This window comes from Barbus barbus (assembly GCF_936440315.1).
Source record: "Barbus barbus genome assembly, chromosome: 40".
In the NCBI taxonomy this organism is placed as follows: domain Eukaryota; kingdom Metazoa; phylum Chordata; class Actinopteri; order Cypriniformes; family Cyprinidae; genus Barbus; species Barbus barbus.
The window spans coordinates 22976584-23001555 of record NC_136718.1 but is presented as its reverse complement, the minus strand read 5'-3'; the positions used below and the strand labels follow the sequence as shown (position 1 = coordinate 23001555).

At 36.3% G+C, this 24972-nt stretch overlaps 1 protein-coding gene across 2 annotated transcripts in view; it reads left to right on the top strand.

The window, feature by feature from the left end:
* Window positions 1-22295, top strand: part of LOC306859575 (nuclear factor of activated T-cells, cytoplasmic 2-like) — a 35574-nt gene extending 13279 nt beyond the window's left edge. For both annotated transcript variants that reach the window (XM_079400674.1, XM_079400673.1), the window contains exons 4-10: window positions 2327-2529; window positions 2623-2795; window positions 4262-4402; window positions 11793-11848; window positions 11960-12092; window positions 12780-13508; window positions 20438-22295. In XM_079400674.1, coding sequence (XP_079256800.1) covers window positions 2327-2529; window positions 2623-2795; window positions 4262-4402; window positions 11793-11848; window positions 11960-12092; window positions 12780-13508; window positions 20438-20493 — 1491 coding nt within the window. In that variant the 3' untranslated portion in view covers window positions 20494-22295. The remainder of the gene's footprint in view (window positions 1-2326; window positions 2530-2622; window positions 2796-4261; window positions 4403-11792; window positions 11849-11959; window positions 12093-12779; window positions 13509-20437) is intronic.
* The last annotated feature ends 2677 nt before the right edge of the window (window positions 22296-24972 follow it).

Below are 24972 nucleotides of genomic sequence, written 5' to 3'. Positions count from 1 at the left end.
ATTTTTTTCACATATTACACTTAAAAAAAATTGGGTTACTTTTTATTTTATTAATTGCATTTATTTAATTGCCGTTTTAAAAATTAATTATTATTTAATATATATTTTATTATTTTTATTTTATTTTATTTGCTTAATTACTTAAAAAAAAAAAAAAAAAAATATATATATATATATATATATATATATATATATATATATATATATATATATATATAATATATATATTTACCTCTTTATAAATTGCAGTATTTAAAAAATACATTTTATTTGTATTACTTTTAAATCATTTTATCAATTGCATTTTTACAAATATAGTTTTTATTTGTATTAACTTTTGTTTATTGTGTTTATTTGTTTTTTATAAGAGTTTGAATTTAATTGTATTTATACATTATTTTCATGGTGGTTATTTTTATTGGTAGATTTTATTTTATTAATTTTATCAGAGACAGAAATATGCCAACACAAAGATAAGGGAGGTTGGGATTTTTTAAGGACGTGCATTGCCATTTACAGGGCTTGCATGTTCCATACCAAGTAAATAATAAGTTTGTGTTTGCAGAAATCATCAAAGTGCCCTTGAGCAATGCATTTATCGCCAATTGTAGGGATTCTTGATTACAATTAGTTTGAATGGCAAAATTCAGCACTCTAAATGATCGGGCAGTTTCTTTCAGCCTCATATTATAATAAAACTGGTCTTTTTCCTGCACAAAGCCCTTAAATTCCGCATTAAATTACAGCCTCCAAAATCTCCAGCCATGAAATATGTGAAGTTATAATGTAGCTAGATAATGCCTGTTTTGTTGTGCACCATATCTTGCTCATCTACAACAAAATGACAAGGCCGTAGTTGTTATTCTCATTGGGCTTGCCATGTTTTGCATATGAAAATGTGACCCATTTGCCTCTGTCGGACAGGATTTGAAAGCTCTTCTGATTATTAACCTTCAGTGCAGGAATTCAGACAACAAACCAAGATGCATTTGTGCAATCTCACATTCGTCTGCATATGCATAAACCTCATTTTAGACTTTTGCACTCAGGCGTTGTTTGATTTCCAAACTCATTCAAATTTTGGTTTGAATTAGAAATGTATCTTCCACAATCAGTCCAATGGCACTGGAAGGACCTGTAGGCAACAAAGCTTGCCGCAGTTTGAGCTTGTGAGTAACTGATGGGTTTCCTGCAGAGTTTTAGGAGATGAGGAGATGTTTGCAGACAGCACACGCCCTTCTGGCTCCAGTTCAAGGTTTCTGGAAATGCTAATGTTTCCAGCAGGTCTCTGCTTCCCAACCAGGAAAGCAGATCTTCGCTGAAGGAGCTGCTAAAAAAAAGCGCTTTGCATGTGTGCATCCGAGATCTTGGTGATGTTCAGTTGGCATTATAGTGTTTCTTCTGTGCTGTTTTTTAAGTTCAGGTTGAATCCTGATTATTTGTGGGGCAGTTATGTGCAGGTATTTCACAGTTAACAATTAAATAACAATTAAAATCTCATCCAGACACTATTTTGAACTTTTGCTTTTTTTTTTTTGGAGATAAGTTGAGTTTGACAATAGGCCAAAACATCAACAAGTATGACAAATATTATACATTTTACATATATATTTTTATATATTTATATTTGTGTATGTATATGTGTGTGTGTGTGTGTGTATATATATATTAGTATTTTTTATACATTTAATATATATATTTTTTATATTTTGTTTATTTTTATTTATTTATTTAATTTATTTATTTATTAGTTATTATATAATTATATTTTTTAATACTTTTATTCAGCAAGGAAACATTAAATTAAGGATGTAGTTAATTAAATTAAATTGATCAAAAGTGACAGTAAAGCCATTTATAATGTTACAAAAGATTAGATTTCTGTTCCAATAATTGCTGGGGTTTCTTTATTCATCAAAGTATCCTGACAAAAACGTGTCATGGATTTCACAGAAATATGAAGCAGAACAACAGTTTTCAACATTGATAATAATCAGAAATGTTTCATTAGCAGCAAATCAGCATATTAGAATGATTTCTGGAGGATCATGTGACACTGAAGACTGGAGTAATGATGCTGAAAATTCAGCTTTGCATCACAGGAATAAATTACATTTTAAAATATATTTAAATAAAAATGAGCTGTTTTAAAATGTAATAATATTTACGATTTTTGTTGTATTTTTGATCAATTAAATGTAGCTTTGATGAGCATTAGGGAAGTTCTTAGTAGCAAATTACAAAATCTTACCGACACCAAACTTTTGAACAGTTTAAAATTGAACCATGCTAATAAATATCTCTGTTTGCGCTTTTCTGTGTGCAGTTACGTGGATACCGAGGCAAGGAGCCGCTGGGATTGCAGATCTTCATTGGCACGGCAGACGAGCGCATCCTGAAGCCTCACGCTTTCTATCAGGTCCATCGCATTACCGGCAAAACCGTCACCACCACCAGCTACGAGAAGATCATCAGCAGCACCAAAGTCCTGGAGATTCCTCTTGAGCAAAAGAATAACATGAAAGCAATGTGAATAAACCTCTATGATGATGATGCTTCCTCCTCCTACAGTTTTTGGTTTAAAATATGCATAGTAACATGATGCTTCTGAATGCTTCTCAGAATCGATTGCGCCGGGATTCTCAAGCTTCGCAATGCTGACATCGAGCTGCGAAAAGGAGAGACGGACATCGGGCGGAAAAACACACGTGTTCGACTGGTTTTCCGTGTTCATATTCCCCAGCATGGAGGCCAACATGTGTCTCTGCAAGTTGCTTCGCATCCCATCGAATGCTGTGAGTAAAATTAGTCTCCAACGTGGTAAAATCAGAATGAAATCAAAGCTAATTTCTTTCTTGGTGGCTTAAACTCTGAAGGACCTGACAGGTTTAGCGGCTGGATATTGTAATATCGGTTTAGGGTCAAGTATTTGAACATCTTGTGTGAATATTTGTCACACTCTTATCAGATATCAGGTGGTTTTGAGTTGAAAAATTCTGCTCTTGTTGCTCTGCTTCCTCCTCAGTTGGGTTTCGTTTGATGCAAACCAAGGTAAACTGTGCGAAACAGGAATGAATTCAAAATGAGCCTGATAAATGACAGCTCCCCAACCCCCTGTTTGTCTAATAGGAAGTTAAATCTGTTGTGTCAGACACTGAGATATCGCAGACATATCTCAGCCAATTCTCAGGTAACACGCTGCATTATTTAAGAGTTTAGCTTCACATGCATCATTAATTCAGATTACAGCACGTCGCACATCTGTCCAAATGTCACTCGTATTTGTCTTAATCACAGTAGCTGTGGCGGATATTAAATCACTGATAAGTTTCACCAGTACGTGTCCTTAATATCATGACAACAAACTTTATCACCATGTAAAACAGGATTTAATTCTCCTTCAGCCTAAAGTAAACAAAGAGGGTGTTTAATAAGCCGGATCATCCTGTCTGTTTGTTTACATGGCCTAATGTTAATTTGGCTGAAATAAATTAATTTCATCTCATTTTTTGAGTTAAAAGCCTCTTAATTCTAATGCAAATAAATAAAACATGAATTCCCTGAGCTAAATTATGATTGCTTCCTAATCTGTTGAATGACTTGCATACATAAATTCATAGTTTAATATTATTAGTCTTATTGCTTGTATCAATTTAATATAATATTTAGTTTTAATATATGTAAATATATATATATGTGTGTGTGTGTATAAACATTGTATAAACATGAGGTACAAAATCAATGTTTATAAGATTAATATATGTCATTGATTTATGTAATACTAAAAAATAAAATCTAATTTTGCAATATTTTTCGTACATTTATGATGTGCTTTAGCCTAGTCCCAGACTAAAATGTAAGTCTGAGCTGTTTCAACTGAAAGAAACTTGCACTGATTGATCTTAAAATATATCAGTGCCTTTGTTTTGTCTCAAGATGTACACCAGTAATGTTTTTTGTCTAAGGCACGTTTATAAAAATTACTTAAATTTCCTAATTGAACTATGGCCTGATCCTGGTTTAGTCTAACCCTGTCTGTGCAACCTGGCCTAAGTGTCTTTTTTGGGAAACATTTTATCGGTCACTTACCTGACACTTTTTCATCCAAAGTGACTTATTGATTGCAAAATTGATAAGTTGTGGAGCAAGGGGAATATTGCAATAGGAGGTCTCAGTAAATCATGGGACTTTCTTACACAGGGTTCAAACCTGTGACGTTTAATTCAATCCAGACATCTGCATCCTCTGTTTGACTCTACAGCCCAGAGGTCTGCCCATGAGCTGCCCATGGTAGAAAAGCAGGACATGGACGCCTGCTCGGTTCTCGGAGGCCAGCAGATGATTCTCACCGGCCAGAACTTCAGCGCAGATTCAAAGGTGATCTTCATGGAGAAGACTCATGGTAAGTGCTTCAAGATTGGTTTTCAAAGATTACAGGTCCATATGGAATCTGGACATTTTTCACTTTTTCTGTGCAGATTTTGAGATATAATCACCCCAAGAAATAGTTTATTGCAAGTGTCCCTCCTGTGTTAACATATGTATTGAAACAGGAAGTTGGGGCTAGACATGCTGGATGTGTGTGGTTTGTTACTTGATATTGCTAATCATTCTAATGCCTTGCTCAAGTCCTCCTGGGAAGTGAGTAAGTTGTAACTTCACAGGAGGACTTAATGCTGGCTCAGTACTTTTACTATTTCTGCTGTTTATTTTTATTTTTGTTATATATTTATTATTTTATATTATTATTATTCATTTATTTTTATTTTAAATATGGTAAAAAGTGTCAGACAGAGCTGAGAGTACAATTTTTTTTGTAGTTGAAAGCGTTATCTATTCAGCCACTAAATTGAATGAACAAACAAGATAACAAATTGCCTTTAGTTTACGTCACAGCGAAACAACACTTGACGCTTTGTACTTTGAACGTTTAATTCATGTCAACTTCAATGCAGCCGATACGTGGTTGGGAAAGGAAATAAGGTTAGAAAATAAACACAGATGGACGTTTTATTGAGCAAAAACTTTAATGAGTGTTTATCAGGGTTATTATAGTTAACTAAAACCATTAAAAATTGTTACTTGGGGAAAAAAACAAAATATAAAAAGCTTATTTCAGCTAGCTACCAAAGCAACATTTCTCATTTTAGTTTCATAACTTGATGTACTAAAATAACTAAAACTAAAAAGTAATAAAAACTTTATAGACGTGTAAAAAAAAACTAAAAAGGACAAAAACAACACACAATTACTAAAATTGTAAATAATATTATAAGTAAAAACTAACTCTAAATATGAATAAAAACTCTACTAGTATCTCAAAATCTGTGAATTTTGTCAATGTTTAGGAGTGCACTTATACAGATGACCTCGAAGCGAACAAAAAATGAATTTTTGATTTCATGAGGTTTTTAATAACAGGTCTCGCCATTTTCTTTTCATGCAACTTTTTTTTCATTTCCACTATTGCTTTTATAGGGGACTTGTTTTTGTGCTTTTTGTTTGTTTTCTATGACTCACACTGAGAAGCGAACTATACGCTGACAATTTACCCATCAACAATTTGCATTATTTCGCAGATAAGAGGCAAAGCGTCACTGTCCTTTCTTTGTTGTTGTTTCAGTGTGCGGGTGGCGCTTCTGTTGAAGAGTGTGTCGCCATTGTGTTCAGTGACAAACATGGGTAGAGTTGCTCTTGTGTGTTGTCTGGCTTAGTTGATCAGACATTATTCATAGTGCACAAACAGCGTAATGCGAAATGTTTCCATATTCATGAGTCATTGTTTTATTTGAAACTAACAGAATAAATACTCTAACTGAACAGCTGCTAAAACATCATTGCAGACACACAAACTCATGGCTGAACTTTATGAATGACAGCAGACTGCAAAAGACCATTAGGCTTTCATTTGAATCGTGACCTTTTGTAATCGGTTTCATTCGCATTTGCATGAAGTTTTAGATTTCTGATCTGAATACAGTGTCGGCTTTATGTACAAACACTGCAGCGGCTGATCTACGTCGGGTGCCAGTTTCACTGTCGTTATCAGATGGGTTTACCTGTTTTTCTTGTCTACATTAATGTTGCATTTAATTCATTTAAAATGGGAGTTGTTTGTTTTTATTTGACGGATGTAAGCTTTGAGGAATTCAATATGCTCACGCACTCTTAAGTTGACAAAATAAGCTTTTAGCAGATACAGGCATCTTACAGTAATGATAACATCTACTCAGCGCATATATAATTTTTGTCCTATTAAATGCTCTCTAGAATTTCCAGAAGCAAGTGGCATATCATCTTTAGACCATGCATTTAAAAACAATACAATATCTCTACAAATTCAAAATTAAGGCAACAGGTAAAAACATTTTTTTCATGCATTATTGGCGATCTGGCTTTCCATAACATGTTGTTTCAGACTAGTGGAACAAATACATCTAAAATACACTTTAGTATTTTTTCTTGCACTTTGTCTATTTCTGTCTGTAGATTTCTATTACAAAATATGTCTTTGCAGTATGCAAATTAGTACATATTTAATTAGATAATTCATTTCCATGTTTAAACATAATATTTAAATTTGCAAACTTACAATATGCAAAAAAAAGTCTTAATGAAATCAATTTTTTTTTAAATCCTATTCACCTGCAGGGCCTTTTCTTCATCCCAACCATTTAAATGTTAACCATTTCCCAACTTGTTTATCCATTAATATCTATCAATAAGAGAACAACTTCTGTGAACATTTTATCAGTACAAAAAAATGCTTAATTGTTGTGATATTACCTTACTCTGCCTCTAATTAGTTTCCATTTAGCTTATATACATTTTCTTTCCCCAGTCTGTACAGTGATTTCCACTACAGTGGAAATGCATCACATTATTGAATTAAAATGTGTTGCAAATGATTTTAATCAGATCTTGAAGAGTTTAGTGTCCTTGAAGACTAGAGGGTCTCATAAGAAGTGCATTTAGTGTATGAAATGTGTGTTTAGTTGTTGTGTTGTTGTGGTGGTTGTGGTGTTGGTGGCAGAGCCTTTTGCCTGCAGGTGTCATTGTAATGGCTCCCACACACTGTGCTCTTTCATGCATGCTAAACGCCAGATGGATTGTGTCTGTGTGCCTGTGTCTGTCTGTGTGTCTGTGTGTGTGTGTGTGTGTGTGTGTGTGTGTGTGTGTGTGTGTGTGCTATAACTACTTGCTCTTATTGACGCCGCTTTTTGCCTCGGACAGGTGGCACCCGGCAGTTTCGCTTGCAAATAAAATCCAGTCACAGCTGTGTGATTAGAAAGTGCTCCTTCAACCTTCAAAGTTCCCGTTGCTGTTTTTTTTTGTTGGGAGGGGGGGGGGGGGGGGCCCATTGTGTTCACATTTGCTTCACTACTGATGTTTGCATTCTGTTTTATTTATGTGCACAATGTGTCGTCTGCTTTTTGTTTGTTATGGTAGGATGCAAAGTTCTGTTTATTGATCGTTTAGGTGTAGTCGCCTGGTAGAAGCCAGTGTGTTTAGTCTGTCAGAAAAGAGCTGTGACTCATCAAGTGTTCTTTTAGGTAACTTTTTGATGTTAATTTTCAAGTGTTAGCCCCTCTCTCCCTTAACTAACACATTCCCTTTTTTCTAAATATACAGTGTGCTCACAAAGTATTTAAACACTTAAAGGTCATATGTGTAATTTGCAGGAGGGTGATTAAATGATCACATAATTCAAGCTCCTCTCTCTGTTTATTTTAACATCCAGATGAGCATAACACAGCAACAGTTTTACATTTAAAGGTTGTTTTTTTTTTCTGTTAATTATTAAATTGAAAGATTTTGAATTGCTTTGTACTGTTAATAAAAACAAATTAACATTAATTTTATATATTTATATAATAAAATATATTTATATAATAATATATTGATTTATTTTATATATATATATATATACAGTCATGGCCAAAAATATCGGCACCCTTGGTAAATATGATCAAAGAAGGCTCTGAAAATATATCTGCATTGTTAATCCTTTTGATCTTTTATTTAAAAAATTCACAAAAATCTAACCTTTCATTGGATAATAAGAATTTAAAATGGGGGAAAATATCATTATGAAATAAATGTTTTTCTCTAATACACATTGGCCACAATTAACGGCACCCTTTTATTCAATACTTTTTGAAACCTCTATTTGCCAGTTTAACAGCTCTAAATTTTCTCCTATAATGCCTGATGAGGTTAGAGAACACCTGACAAGAGATCAGAGACCATTCCTTCATCCAGAATCACTCCAGATCCTTCAGATTCCCAGCTTCATGCTGGTACTTCAGTTCACCCCACTCATTTTCTACAGGGTTCAGGTCAGAGGACTGGAATGGCCAGCAGAAGCTTGGTTTTGTGCTCAGTGACCCATTTTTGTGTTGTTTTTGAGGTTTGTGTTTGGATTATTGTACGGTTGGAAGATCCAAACATGGCCCATTATAAGATTTCTAACAAAGTCAGTCACTTGTTGATTTTTTTATCTGTTGGTATTTGATAGAATCCATGATGCCATGTGTCTAAACAAGATGTCCAGGACCTCCAGCAGAAATATAGGCCCACAACATCAAAAATACAGCAGCATATTTCATTGTACACATGGATTACTTTTATCCCTGTGTTCACCAAACCCATCTTGAGTGTTTGCTGCTAAAAAGCTCATTTTTTGGTTTAATCTGATCATAGAAGCCAGTCCCATTTGATGTTCCAGTCGTGTCTGATAACTGAATGTGCTGGAGTTTGTTTTTGGATGAACTAGGAGAATTTTTCTTGAAAACCTCCCAAACAACATGTGGTGATGTAGGTGCTGTTTGACAATTTGTTTTTAAGGTTTTCTGAACCTGAGACTCAACTTTTTTCTGCAATTCTCCAGCTGTGGTCCTTGGAGAGTCTTTGGCCACTCAAACGCTCCTTCTCACTGTGCATTAGGACGATATAGACACACATCCTCTTCCAGACAGTTTCATAACATTTTCTGTTGATTGCAAATTCTTAATTATTACCCTGATGGTGGAAATGGCAATTTTCACTGCTCTAGCTCTTTTCTTAAAACCACTTTACTAATTTGTGAAGCTCATTTATCTTTTGCTGAACATCAGAAATAGATTCTTTGGTTTTTCTTATTGTGATGGATGATTAAGGGAATTTGGGCTTTGTTTTTCCTCTTTATATTTCTTTGAAACAGGAAGCCATGGCTGGATAATTTCATGTTCATAATCACCCTGGAGTGCTCAAAATTGTGAATATGAAAGGGAATATACTTCAGAGATATTTTACTCATAAGAATTTCTAGGGGTGCCAATAATTGTGTCCAACATGTATTTGAGAAAAGCATTTATTTCATAATGATATTCCCCCCCATTTTAAATTCTTATTGTCCAATGAAAGGTTCGATTTTTGTGAATTTTTTTTTATTTATTTTTTTAATAAAGATAAAAAAAGATTAACAATGCAGATTAATTTTCACAGCCGCCTTTGATCGTATTTACCAAGGGTACCGATATTTTTGGCTATGACTGTATGTGTGTGTGTGTATACAGTGTGTATATATATATATATATATATATATATATATATATATATATATATATATATATATGTATAATTTTTTCAATGATATAGCGGTTGGTACTGATATGACATTAAAAACAATATTTATTTTGATTTATAAAAATAATAGTAATCATTTTAAATAGTTTTTTTTTTGGTTCTATTAAATATTAAATTGAAAGGTTTTACATAGCTTTGTAATGCTGTAAGAAGTTAATTTTATATATTTATAATATATTGTATTATTTTAATTTTAATATTTTTATTATAATATAATTAACTATAATGTTTTATTTTTGCCTTTGATATAACAGTTGTTGCTGATTATGGCATTAAAAATATAATATATTTTTATTTATTGAAAAAAAAAAAAAGATAAAATAATTTTGAATTATATAGCTATTATTTTATAATGCCAGTACCGCAGAAATGATACACTTAAACTTTACATTAGATGACAAAATGTCAAATCAAAAAGGTAGCACAAGCACACATTTTCAAGCAGAACATTGCATTAAAAGAAGTCTTTAAGAAGTCTTTGTTTTTAAAATGAAAAATATTCCTCCTACAACATTTATTTCCAGATGCCTCTTTCTTTGATGTTTTGTTATCTAATGCAATGACATGCGTACGTTCAATTTTAAGAGTTTCTACAACAAATACAATCCAAATACTTTTTGGCACCATTGTATGTGATTGTCTTTTGCATTTCTACTCTAAAAGTGAAAAAGAAGAATAGAAATAAGTATTGTTTTTGTTGTGGAGGGTTTCCCATCTTGATAGAGCGCTCTGAACGATTATGACACTGAAATCCCTCTGAAATGGGAGACAGCTGGCTTTGGCTGGAATTTTGTTGGCTCTTGCCGATTTCGCTCTGTACGCCGAGCTGGGCTTCCACTCTCAAAGCTTCTATGACTAGTTATAAGAAAAAGTAATAAAACAAACCCATGGGATCCTGAACAAGGAGCTTTGGAACAAACTGCAAACAAACAGAATGGCCAAGGAAGAAGCACTCATCACCTGTTGCGGGTGAAACGGAGCAGTTTGATCATAAAGCAGTTTTAAGACGTTGTCCTGGCACTTCTAGTGGAATCCCCCTCGCTAATGCTGACTCATTTAAGCCGCACGTCTCTCATTTGCAGCCCAATGAGGGGTTTCCCACATGCTGCTGTGATACGGAGCAAAATCGTTCCTGGTTTAGTGACTAATTCGGTAGGAATGCTATTTTCTGTTCTGGTTTAAAGATATATTTCTTTGGTGAATGTTTTTTACTTTCTATTACTATGGTTTTTGGATTTTGTGTATAAATTCAAGCATGGAAGACAGAATGCAACGTGCGCTGTTATGTAATTCATGTTTGAAAAAGATCCTTGGGATTAGGGATGCACAACTCAGATCATTTGGTCATAGATATGGTTGATGAGAGAGCTTTGAGTTCATACTGAGATGTTTTTTGACTGTCATTAGGTCAGTGGTGATGTCTTAAGAAATGGTTAGAAATTCTTATATAAATTCAAACACTGAAGACCGAATGCAATGTGAGCTATTATGTAATTACTCTTTACTCTTGGGATTAGGGATGCACAGTGCAGACCATTTGGTCTTACATAAAGTTAATGAGAAAGGTTTGTGTTTGTACTGAGAATTCAGATTTTTGTCTGCAGACTTTGCCAATCTGAGAATATGTTGTGAGGTCAGCATTAATGTCTCAGGAAGTGGGTGTGGGGTAAAACTGGGGTTAGAAAAGGGTAAAAATTTTACTGACTTTAGCCGCAGGCAATCTCTATAGTATGGGAACCAGTCTGTAGGCGAGGAATTATGTAAGAACCCTACGATCTATGGATATGACAGATGAACCCACAACTCATCACCCACTTTATCTGTCAAAACTGAGTTGAGTCATTAAGAACTTAAGGGGAAGAAGCAATATCTGCCAGTGAGAAAGGTCAAAGTATTGTAATCAAAAAGCCGGTTGGCTAAACCTGGATTTCCCAAATACTGAGGAAAGAACTTTGACTCAAAGCATGTGTGATGCAAGACTGTTTGTCTCACAAATAATGTGATAGATAGATAGATAGATAGATAGATAGATAGATAGATAGATAGATAGATAGATAGATAGATAGATAGATAGATAGATAGATAGATAGATAGATAGATCTAATCTCAGCTTCAATTGACAACCCAATTTGAACTCAGTTAATCAACAATCTTTCTATTTCCAGATGGGCAGCAAATTTGGGAATTGGAAGCAACAGTTGACAAAGACAAAAGTCAGGCAGTAAGTCCAACGCCTGCATTACATATGTACCTGTACTTTCTGAAGGTCTATATTCAGTGCTCTTCTTGTATACTGTAGATACGCCAAATAAAACAATTCTCTCATTCACAGAGCATGCTGTTCATTGAAGTGCCTCCGTATAGAGACCCATCCATTTGCAATCCTGCCAAAGTCAACTTTTACGTTATAAATGGGAAACGGAAGCGCAGTCAACCACAGCATTTCACTTACACGCCTCTACCAGGTGCGCAGAGTCTTTTTGCTCTTGTACCTTTAAGGCGGTTAGGGGTATTATTTATTGTACTTGTAATATTTTGATATGTGCATGGCTTCAGTCTGCATTTAGTAAATTTAATATAATTAAAATTTTCCATGATATGAATGTTAACGGGATAGTTCAACCAAAAATTCTGTCATTAATTACTCACCCTCATGTCGTTCCAAGCCATAGTGTAGTAGGACATTGTTAAAATAGTCATTGTTAAAATAATCAGAGGAATGCACACGCACACATTGTGGTACTCTCATGAATGGCAGTGGCGACTGATCTGGAAGAGAAGAAATCATTGAATAAATTTGTTATAATTGTTTTTTTTTGCACACAAAAAAATATTCTCGTAGTTTCGTAACATTACAGTGGAACCACTGATGTCACATGGACTATTTTAATGATGTCCTTACTACCTTTCTGGGCTATAAAACGTTTCAGTTGCATTGCTGTCTATGCAGGGTCAGAAAGCTCTTGGATTTCATCAAAAATATCGTAATTTGTGTTCTGAAGATGAATGAAGGCCTTACAGGTTTGGAACGACGTGAGGGTGGGTAATAAATGACAGAATTTTTGGGTGAACTATCACTTTAAGTCCAGGTTCAGAATTGATAAGTACACTTTGAATACTCCTATAGTTATTCTCTCATTTTACTTTCCCAGTTCCGTCTATTAAAACAGAGCCAGTGGATGAATATGAATCTGGTCGGATGGGTTATTCCATGTCACAGATGCTGGGGGTGTCTCCCCAGCAGTACTATAACCCTCGAGGGGTCATCATCCCAGAGAGTGGCCTGGTGCCAGGCCTTATCCCCTGTCAGCAGGCCCGCCTGGGTGTCTCCCCTCCGGACCACCGATTTCAGCAGCAGAGCCCAGCCATAATGTATTCCCGTCCTGGAAAGAGCTTGTCAAGCAGTCCTATTTACTCTCAGACGGGAGCTGCTATGATCCCAGACTCCCATCGATCAGTTCTGGTCCACACGGGTTCCCCAGCCCAGTCCTCTCACCTGGCTGGCCAGCATCCTTCCAACCAGCATCCCTCAATCATACAGTTCTCTCCCACCAACCACCACCTGCTCAGAGGAGGAGATCCTCCCGCGCCACCACCCCCAGAACATCAGCACATCATTTATTGTGAGGGCTACAATCAGCACAGTCCTCAAGCCACAGGGGCAAACCGTTCACCAGCACCGGCCCAGGCACCTCAGCATCCTCAGAATTACCCCACAGTCATCCAACAACAGCCCTTCCTCCAGAGAGTGGCTAAAGACAGGTCACCTCCCGTCCAAGTAGAGCCCCAAAGATGTTCCTCGACAGAAGAACAGAGAACCAGCGTTCCTGGACGAGTCACAGTCAAGCAGGAGAACTTGGACCAGGCCTACCTTGATGATGGTGAGTAGCTACAGGTTGACCAACTGCTCTTCTGATGGTTGCTAGTAGGCGTTCGTAACTTTAGAAACTGCTTCTTACATAATGTGTCAATCTACACAGTGGCTCAGAAGCATCAGTGCATGAAGAGACACATGCTTTCAAATTGTCCATAAAAATATGTGGTCATAGGAATGCATTATCAGGAGCATTCTTTGACTGAGAGCATGCTAATACACCATTAGAAATGGTTCACACACCATTAGAAATTGTCAGTTCCCCTCATATTGTCTTAACATTTAGTTTTTCGTTTTCTCACACATATGACTCAAGGACAGTGAGACACTAGCAAGAACGTGTATTATATAAAGTGGAATGAATGAAAGATCTATTTTGTACCACTGGCTTTGGAGTATATACTTTCCATTACTCCGTAAGAATGAAATGGGAATGAATTAGCTAGAATGAATTGGATGGATATGGCTGCACATTTCCTTACACACACCCTCTGTTTTGTTTTTCAATTGTGTCAAAAAAATCATGGGCAAGATATAATGACTTTGAAAATGGCCAAACCACGATGTGGCAGAATACTGGCAAGGGAAGGCGTAAGATTCCAGTGTCACTTCTGTAAGGCAATTTGGGAATTCAGAGGGTCTTGTGGTTCATCATGTCTTATGCAGGGGGTTCCTGACAAGGAAATGGGTGCTTTTTCGACCTTGCAAATAAAAAAGGAAAAGAAAACTGCACAGCTCCAAAACTTCTTGGACATGTTGACAGTGTTATGATTCGCAAAATAAGTGCCATGGCAACCCATTGTCAAACAGTGGAATGGGCTGCCTGGGAGAGCTGGGGAAAGCCTTTTTGTTTGTTATACTTGGCCAGGGCTTCCCCTTGGCCCCACGCCCCCCAATACTGCGGGGGGAACCCACGAGAGGATTTGTTTTTTTTTTCGCACTCTTGCCAATCTGGAGGATAGAACTCTTATTTGCAGCTGCTGCACTTATCCAGAAAGGCAACCTGATCTGAACAAGATAGTGATGGGTGGGAGTCTGCAGGAAAGGGAAAGGGCCATGTTGGATGGAAAAACTGAAGCGGATGGGTCCGGGAGCCAAAGATGGAATTTCTTCTGCATACTCTAATAGGGTTTCCCTGAGTAAACAGCAACTGTAGACACGTTAATAGAGAGTTACTATGAGATTCCTGGGACTTTAAACCTTTGATGTTTTCGTAACAAGATGCTGGTTTAGAACCTTCCTAATGAATCCCTGTAGAACCCCCTTTTTATGTACAAACATTTCTGGTAGCCCCATTATAGTTTAACACCACTCTGGTAAACCTATAAAGGTGCTGGTGAATTCCCTCATCAAGGCCCCTTAAAGCAAGACAGAAACTGCTGAGATTTGTAAACACCTCAGGGAATAACAGTGGCCACACAGAATACACTGCTCTTGCAACAATTTGGAGCGGTAAAGTGAAGAAAGCACAAGGCTGGTAACTAGGAAGTTACCCCTTTGCCACTCCAACCCAAAATAGTTGGAAATGCTGAATCTCACAAGGTGCGAGGCAGCTGTTTTTGTTAGTCTACTCATGAGCGAGGCTGTTAACCTCGAGTTGCAACCGTGGGATTGACCTTGCAACAAGTCACTTTAGCTTAGTTTGATTCAGCATGATCTTTATAGTACAGCTGGTTGGCCTAATTATAAACCAGTCTAAACTAGTTGGTTAAGCTAGTTAAGAAGCCTGGTGGCTCCAGTTTTACTTTGAAAAAGTGATGCCGGTAGTACAGACAAAGTCCAGGTCACTGAGAGCAGGAAGGACGACGACCACAAAAAGTCCCCGTTGCTTCTGCTTGCAGAGGTGTCAAGGTGTAGAGATCCACCCACTAACATCTCACCGTTTGATGTCTGCCAAGACCTTCACACACAACCGGTTGTAATATGACTCATGCAGATACATCTATATCACTCAGAATTTCGATGGTGGCTTTTGAAGGGGTATCAGGGTTTCTGTGGTCTTCCTTCTGTATAGAAACTGTACCTTCATCTATTTCATTATGAACATGCATGTTTTGCATTTCTCAATAGCAAGAAAAGGAAGTACATCATTTGTTTGAATTCTAACAAAGTTTTCATAACCAACGGCTTCATTATAAGCTTAACCAGCAAGACTTGTTCGACCGCCTTAGCAATGGTGGTCCGCCAGCTTGACCAACTAGATTGTTACCAGTCTAGGATCTCATAGAAATGCACGCTGGTCCAAACTTATCTTTTTTTGCAAGGTCGTAATGTTCTTTTTCTAGTTTTCCTTGACCGTACACCTTTGATTTTTGCTCATCTCCTCATTGGCCCTTAACAAGTGTTGCCCTTGATATAACCAGCCAAACTGGCCTAGGTTTTCAGGGTACAACGCTTGCCAATCTTCCAGTGCTCAACTGGCTCGACTTAGGCTTCCCAGGCTGGAACCGAAGCCTGAGGCAACAGAGTTGAAGTTCTTCCAGCTGGAGAGAGCAGCAGGAATAATTTAGATAGAGCACGTAAGCTGTGTACATTAGTTTCAGATCACTTGCATCCAGTTTTGGACCATGTGTGTGCCAAGCCATTGGATTTCTAGCTGTGAAAACGGGGTCCTTATAAGATGTAGTTTTGTTCTTTAAAAGTTGTGTTCGAAATAAGCAGCATCTGTAGTTTATAGAGTTGAACATGGTACTGAAGGCAGAGTTAAAAGAGAAGCAGATCTCGATAGGTTGGTTTTTAGTTTTGCTCTTTCTAAACTGGTCTGTTTTGGAGGGCAAACAGTCAGACCTGTGGTGTAGACTCTTCCTGTCCTTTATGCTTACACTGTGGCTGTATTATTCGCTTAGTGCTAGCCATTACCCACACACACATTACCTTGTAGATTATGTGTTGTATGCCTGTTAAAAAAATTTTCAACATACATCACATGCCAGTTTTTTGTCTCCAGAAAGACACATTTTCAGTGTTGCATTACATAAACAACTATGTGTGTGTGTGCAACACTATGTGTGTGCACACACACACATAGTGGAGACAGAGTCATCTACTATGCTCTGTCTTGCCCTCCACCGTTGGTTTGTAAACAAGCTTTCTGATTGGCCAAGGTCTCTCCAGCCAGACACTCACCTATTATACCGCCCAGTCTGTACACTTCCTTTACAGCTCTAAACCCATTAGTGTGTGCCAACCCTTCATTGCTTTCCCTATAAGCCCTCTGTCCTGTATATTGCATATGGACAGCAAGCATACTTCATCATGGGGCTTGTTTAGAAGATATGTGTTGTTATGTTTCTAAGTGATCAGATTTTAGATCGTTTTGGGGATTTTTCTTTTGGGTCATTACGAAACCACCATGTTAAAAGCCACATCAGCACATTTTGCACAGGGATGCACCACTTGTATTTTCTAAAGAAGTAAATCTAGTATCTTACTGCTGTTACATGTCAAAAAGTCTAGCTTCCCCACTGTTGAGAGTTTCTTTCAAGCTGTTATATAGTAGGATGGCTGCAGGGCCTCGTATTCAGTTTTTTTTTACTCCCTGATAAAGCACCTCAGCATCCCGCTGCTACCAGTTTATTCTTCTCTCATCTGTTCTTCATTAATCTCGGAGGGAAAAACAGATGTCATCCACGTGAAGCTCCCATACTTAGGGTTGTATGATTAAAACCACAAGGCTTTCTTGATTGCGCTATTATAGATTCTATTGAAAAGAGAAACTGTTTTAATTTGAGCCTGATAACAATAATTACCAATTTCTTGAATAATGCATTTTAGTATTGTTTATAAAAAAATAAGTATTTATTTATTTTAAAGGGCTGTTTAGTCATTCAAGATGATTCATTAGCCTTTATTGAGTCTGAGCTGGTCTAAACTTTTCATGCTGTATTTAAGGTTTTTATTTTCAGTTTAGACTTATATCTGTCATTGTGCTTCTTACACAATCAAAGCTTCAAATAGGGAAATCAGTTGAACATTAAGTTCCTTCTCCTCTAACGCAAGCTTTGAACTCAACAAACACTGTTTGTCAAAATCTTTCAGTCTAATTCTTGGCTGGCTGATGTTTTTCTATTGCATACATTTTGCAAAACCTGTGCATATTTACCGTTGCACTATACAGAGCACTTGCTGGTTGCATGTTTTCTACTATGTAATATTGCATTATTAATTGCTAATAATAGAATGCAACTTCCTTTATTGGACTTCATTATTAATTTTATGCTAAGTATTCAGACTGGCCATCAATAACTCAGTCACAAACATATGGCTCAAGAGAATCTATATGCTTCACCTGTTATTCCAGCACATCCATCATAACAAACAGCATTGCACTCCGTATTGCGGCAGTGATGACTTGTGCTCAGGGTTTCCAGGCCGAAGTGTCTTGTCCTGATAGTATACAGCACTGAGGATGTGGCCAATCAGGTTAAACCACATTATCTTCATGCTGTAGAGTTTTTTAAACCAAAGTCTGCATGATGGTGTGCAGTTCAGCTGCTGAATAAGTGAAAGGTGAACGGTGGATAGGCCTATACAACAAATGGAATCTCTTGTCCTTAACCAACCTATTTTTTAATACCATTACTTATCTACTAAACGTTTTTGGACATGGTGCCATGGTAATACTTTTGGACAGTACCATGCAATTATAATACCAATCTGTTCTTGGTCTACTACATAATTGTACCAACAATCAGTGAATTCGTCATCATTTTGCTCCATGCTTAACTCAAACAGTATTGGGGGTGTTTTCCCACATTCATATGATTTGATCTTACTTGTGACCTTTGTTCATGTCTGAGTTGTGGCTAGACTAGAGTTGGTGTGTGGTAGTGTAGTGATTGTGTTAACTGCTGCTATTCTTAGAATGAAGAGGCAGTAAAAGTTTCCATTTATGCCCCCCTGTAAAAAGAGTAACAGCAGGAAGTAATGGCCAATACAAGGGCTTCACTGAATCTGTTCTGTCAGATGATTCCCTTCCACCTAGTGCCCATTCAGTGCCGCTGCAGCTTAACACGTGAAAGTGATTATAAGTGTACTATAGTAACAGATATTTTTATCTAGTGACACATTAACACACACAAATATACAGAGCTGGGGAGTAACTGATACATGTAATCCAGATTACGTAATCAGATTCCAAAAATGAAGTACTAATTATATTAAATTACATTTTGAAATACTTGTAATCAGACTACAGATACTTTTTTATTGATTACATGATTACATATTATTCTCACAATAACAATAAATTATTCATAATTTACTGATTCTCTCTAATGATCCTTTCTAAATTAGCCTACCACTTATATACATAAAGTCTTCCAGTTTTGTGGACTTTTACACAGAGATCAGTCATTAGTCAGGTGGCTACACTGCATTTGACCACTGGATTTACAAAAATCATTTCAGGCTTAAGAAGTGTTTCAATATTGCATCAACTACTGATAAACACTTTATCGCTCTGTTTAACCATGTATTACTATGTCTTTGAAAGGCTTTTGTCTTTCAGGCACATTAAAATACACAAATTCACATTATTTACTTATTGAAGCACCCCTGAGGTTTTAAAATCAATATTTAATAATTAAGTATCACATTTGCATGTTCATAGTTCTCTTGGTTCACAATTCACATGACATGCAGGTAAACAACTAAAATATAATTTTTTTTTGTAAGTGTTTTATATTGATTGATGTTATTTTAATTTTACATTTTTTATGATTTAATTAATTATTAGCTTTTCATTAAACTCACAACCCCCTTGCAGTACCTTTACAAACAGTTTGGGAAACTTGACAATGTAATCTTTAATGCACTTCATGTTGTTAATTACAACAAATGGAATATGGATATATATAACAGAATCAGAATGAGCTTTATTGGCCAAGTACACATACGAGGAATTTGTTTTAGTGACAGAAGCTCCACAGTGCAACAGAAAGACAGCAACAGGACAGGAAACAGATAATAAAAGAATAATATACAAATAGGCAATGTACAAAACCGCAAAAACACAATATATAATATAGACAATTATGTGTGTACAGGTCTGATATGTGCAAATTTGAAATGAAAAAATAAGGGTGGTGAATAAATAATGTATAATAGAGTTGTGCGTTCCGCGTTTATTGTCAAGTGTTCATGAGATGGATTGCCTGAGGGAAGAAACTGTTCCTGTGCCTGGCCGTTCTGGTGCTCAGAGCTCTGTAGCGTCGGCCAGACGGTAACACTTCAAAGAGGGAGTGTGCTGGATGTGAGGGGTCCAGAGTGATTTTACCAGCCCTTTTGCTCACTCTGGATAAGTACAGTTCTTGGAGAGTAGGGAGGGTTGTACCAATGATTCGCTCAGCAGTCCAGACTACCCTCCGTAGTCTTCTGAGGTCAGATTCGGTAGCTGAGCTGAACCAGACAGTTATTGAAGTGCAGAGGATGGATTCAATGATGGCAGAGTAGAACTGTTTCATCAGCTCCTGTGGCAGGTTGAACTTCCTCAGCTGGCGAATCTTGAACCACATTGATATTTATATCAATTTATATATATTATAATTACAAGATATTTATACATTTATATCAATGTGGTACAAGATCATTCTATTTAAATCAAAGTGATAAACAAGTTAGATCAAAATCTAAGAGTAATGAAAAAGTCAGATTATAGTATCTAAAATGTGTAACAATTGGATTACATTACTAACTAAATTTTTTGTCATATAATTTGGAATCAGTAAACTACCCAGTTCTGTATTTCCATCATAATATATTAGATTTTGATACAATTGCTATATATCTAGAGTTTTTACATTGGCTTTTTTAGTTATTATGTTAAATATAAGCTTTTTCAACCCCACTGTGCAGTTGCACATTGTGCAGCTCACTTGCACAAATGCTCAGTCCTTTAATTTTTAAACACGTTCTTCTTTTCTGTCGTTTCTGTAGTGAATGAGATCATAAGGAAGGATCTGACAGGAGTGCCTGGCAGGGGTCAGACATAGAGAAAACCCCTGATCTGGAGGCACGCAGGACCCCTGGAGTGTCCTGCCTTCAGCGCCACACATGAGAGCAGCAGCAACAGCGTTGCCTCGACCCGGTCAAGTGTCACCCCTGACAAAAACTGGATCATGGACCACATTTAACCAAACATCCATCTCAGTCAACTCCAGGAACAGCAGCGTGTTGATGTGCAAATGGTATTGAAATTCCCTGCTATTATTTGACTTTTGAAACTGGTCCATATGTTGATCTCATATGTCAAAGTTGTCAGAGCCTTGAGCCTTCATAAACAGTTTGGATTGGACAGGTGGAGCTAAGTCAATTTTTTTTTCTTCATTTTTGTGGGTTTATTATTCCATAGCCTTTTAATGAACTCACTCAGATTTGTGTATTTCGAGCAATAACCTCATCAAACATCTGTCATATTCCCCAAAACAAGAGGTTTGCACATACTTATGAATGGAAAGTGGATAAATCACATCACTGCTAATGTTATACGAGTCTAAGAATAGGTTGTTTTTATATTAAGTGAACCACATATACATCAATCCAAATTTTTGAATAAAAAAAGCCTCATTTTAAATTGCTATAAGCAAATGCACTGTTCGTGAAGGGAAAACAGCATATGCACTTCTTGTCAGTGAATTATATTTTATTTAAAGTATCTCAGCAAAATGAGATTTGTTTGTAATCATGTAGATGTTGAGCAAATACAGCTAAAAAACCAATGAAGTGATATTTTCTTCTTTGTGATGTATATAGAAACTGTTTTAACATCTGTGCCTTTTCCTAAAGTGCTGTCATTCTACCAAAACGTAGAACAAGCAAACCAAAAATGAATGGAAATGTACCTTGCCAAGTCAGAGCCCATAATGCACTACATTTAGGTTCTGAAACATCTTTTGCCGAACTAAAACTGTATGGTTATCATATTTTATCATTGTTTATTTGTGTATGATATGACTTTACCAGTTCCATCTGTTCTAATGCAACACTTGAAATATTCAAGTTTTGTGTCCCATGTTAAAATTTAGGTTAGAAGTATTACAGATCTTTCTCACGGAGGATTTTATTAACCATAACTGCTTTGCTTTTATGATATTCATTTGTATTTTGTGTGTAAATGTAAAACATTCAGTTTCTGTATTTATACTTAAAGTAGATGTCTCTGTAACACACTGTCACATTCATTCTCTCATTTGAATACAAACTGACAAAAAGTGCATTTATTAAAGTAACAAACTAATCCAGAAGCATCAGCTTGTATTAAGAAAATATTTTTGGAAGCAATCTTGCCCACTTAGAAAAATTCAGAATGTAAACCTTTTCTTTTTACTGTAAATAGATTGCCTCAAATGTGTATAGACTGTTTCTATCATTTTTATTTTTTAGAATCAGATAGTCATAATAGGAAGAGAATATTTATATGAACTGAATCAGTTGTTCTCTTGACATTTAATATCTTATAACCAAGGCTCTGGGAATATATGAACTGCCAAAGCTTTTGCTGCATAAAGACAAATTGCATTGAATTTTTTATTAATTAATGTAAGACTGCCAATGCCAAAAGAGAGACCAATTCCGGTCAAATAAGCCTACTAGCTGAGAACATGAGCAATAAACCTGAAAGCTTTAAAGAGATTCTCTTTGCTTGTGTGAATATTTATAAGACGTGATTCAATCAGTGTGGGATACTTGCTTCATCTTCAAGACTCTTCTTTCCCCATCTTTGTTATTAAAAAATAGTCTATCTAAAAACATACAATCAATAATTGATAATAAATAATTGTCATAATTCTCATTCACTGACGTTTCCTTCTTATGAAGTCATTAGTGAGCTGTAGTTTGAAGCACAAACTGCTTTTGTGATGAAAACGCTTAGAAGATTTGTAGATGCGCAAATCTTAATAAAGACAAGATGCTTTAAACAATGTAATGACTCGCTCACAGCACAGATAAAGACTCGAGTGAGTCGCTGAATCGACCTCTAGCCACCAGCTGTGTATTCCAAACACCGCCGACTCGCGTCTCGAGTGACTAAACGGCAGCAACACCATAAACAGTGCTATTTCAACTTATTCATAAGAACCAGGGTCGCCTGCAGGAAATCAGCTGAGGGGTACGCAAAGAGACTTTTATAGATTATATATATATGAAGGCGTGAAGGAATGAAGGCCGATCTGAATCAAATGATTCCCAAATCCGCTACTATCTGAATCCAAAGATTTGTGATACTCGCTTTGAAGTTCTGATCTGAATCATGAGTTTTGCAAAGTTTTGGGGGGTGGGGCCAGGCAGGGGTCATTTGTGCATTTAGGGTGCACAATTTTAAAATTCATCTTAACCTTAAGTATTATTCATTCAGTCATTTTTCACCATGTCATGTATCACTGCAATCTCTAAAAGTAATCTATAACAATTTCAACTAAATTAAATATTTCATCATGTTTCATTTATTTGACAAATAATGTTGTGTTGTAGTGTCAGGGGCATCACGCACTCAATATTTTTGAGTGGGCACGAGTGAAGGGGGGGGGGGGCACAGCAGCCACAATACCACTGTATAACTGATATAGGCTTATGTCCTACTGAAAAAAAAAAACTATAAAACCATCACAGAAAATGTTAATAAACATTATAAACCATAACCTTTTACCCATTAAAAATTGGTTTTCTGTAGTGTGTTTTGGGACATATTGGTTTTAACAAGCTACCAATAGAAGGCAACCAATTACCAGTAGAGACAAACAGGGTCCATTACAGTTTCCAGTAAAACCAATACAAGTCCCTTTATAACCATTACTAATTTTGTAATGGTGTCTTTTTTTTTCAGCAGGAGTTTTATTTTTATTTATTTTTTTATTCGATATACCCCTAAAATTTATCATGAAATATCTCGGTTCTCAAATATGTGTAAGTAAATGAATTTTGCACCTTTATAGATTGTTATTTGGTCTATACTGGGCGATAGGCAAAGTAACGTAGCCTAATACTGTAATCTATTAACTACGCATAAAAGCCCGTCTTTACCATTAAAGTGTATGGAGTGTAGATTGACATGGAAAAAGTCATTTAAAGCAGTTTAACATAAGGCAGGAGCATAAAACGTGACAAAATTAATACTTTTGTAAGGCACTGTATAGCTGTATTCAAAATACAAGTTAGATGGAAACATTGTGTGTTATGATTGAGTTTGTAGCTTAATTAAGTATAATTTAAATAGTTTTGACCACTGCACATTCAGTTGGTGACAATTCAATAGGTAAGTTGAAACCATTCAGTCATCTCATAGCATTGAAGTGAATGTTATATTTGTCAGTATATAGGCCTAATGTAATAAGTATTTGAGAACTATTGTTGAAAAAAAAACACAGGTAGCTTATAACTGTACATCATTATTAAAGAGTGAAGAGTAAACATAGCTATATATCAATCCAAGAAAATATTAATACGTCACAGTTGACTTTTGTCTATGTCTTATTTGTAGCCAGGTATTTTTGGATGTAAAGAACACATGATACATTCCTGTAAATTATATCAGAATATACTTCTTTTAACACATGATGATGATGACATATTAAATGGTTTATACGAAAGATAGTTTTGATCTCTAGTAAGCTATTCCATCTGTATTTTAGCCTAAATGTAGGCTACTGGAAGACTGGAACTATTTTCTTGCCCTTTCAATACATTTTGAAATATGTTTTAGCATATGGAGGATGAAACAAAATATATTTTCATTAAGCTTCACATATATTATTTTGGCCAGAAAAATGATAAGCAGGGTGATTCAGAGACTTGCGGGTGTTCAGAAATCAATTAACACAAGTTTTGTGTACCGTGTTTATGGTGCTGTTGACTCTATGAAACGCCTGTTCTCTTTGTGTCTCCCAGTTGCGCTGAATCAAACCAGTTAATAATTGATCGTCTGAGTTAGCTCCGAACCTTGATACAGCGGATGCTTGCTTGATATTTCAATCATTAAATCTGAGCAGAAATGTACAGAACTTTGCGCCTTTGATGGCATCGGCCCGTGTGGCCCTTTGTGACTTCACAGCTCTTTGCCTCTCAGACAAATAAGCATCTTGTAGCGGTTCCCCGGTCACTAGGCGACAGCCTGTTTGGGCCCTAACTGAGGCAGATGGTGTGAATGAACCCAGTGTTCAGGAAGTGGCTCGGTATGACATCACTAGCTTTGAGCAAAATAAATAAATAAAGCAGCACGTGGGGTGCGACATAACGCAGACACATTTCCCCCCATTTATGTTCGCTGTTGCAGATATGCAGTGAGTCATATATGCCCTTTATCTCGGATTAGATAATCAAATCAGATCTCATGCACAAGGGCCAGAGAACAAATAACGTGTGTTTTCACTGGATGGGAATTTCATTCAACATTGTGTCACTGAAGAGTCCTTACAAAGCGGTTTTCCTTGAGTAAGATTGTGGAAGAAACTGGAAAAGCGCCCAGCGAGTGACTT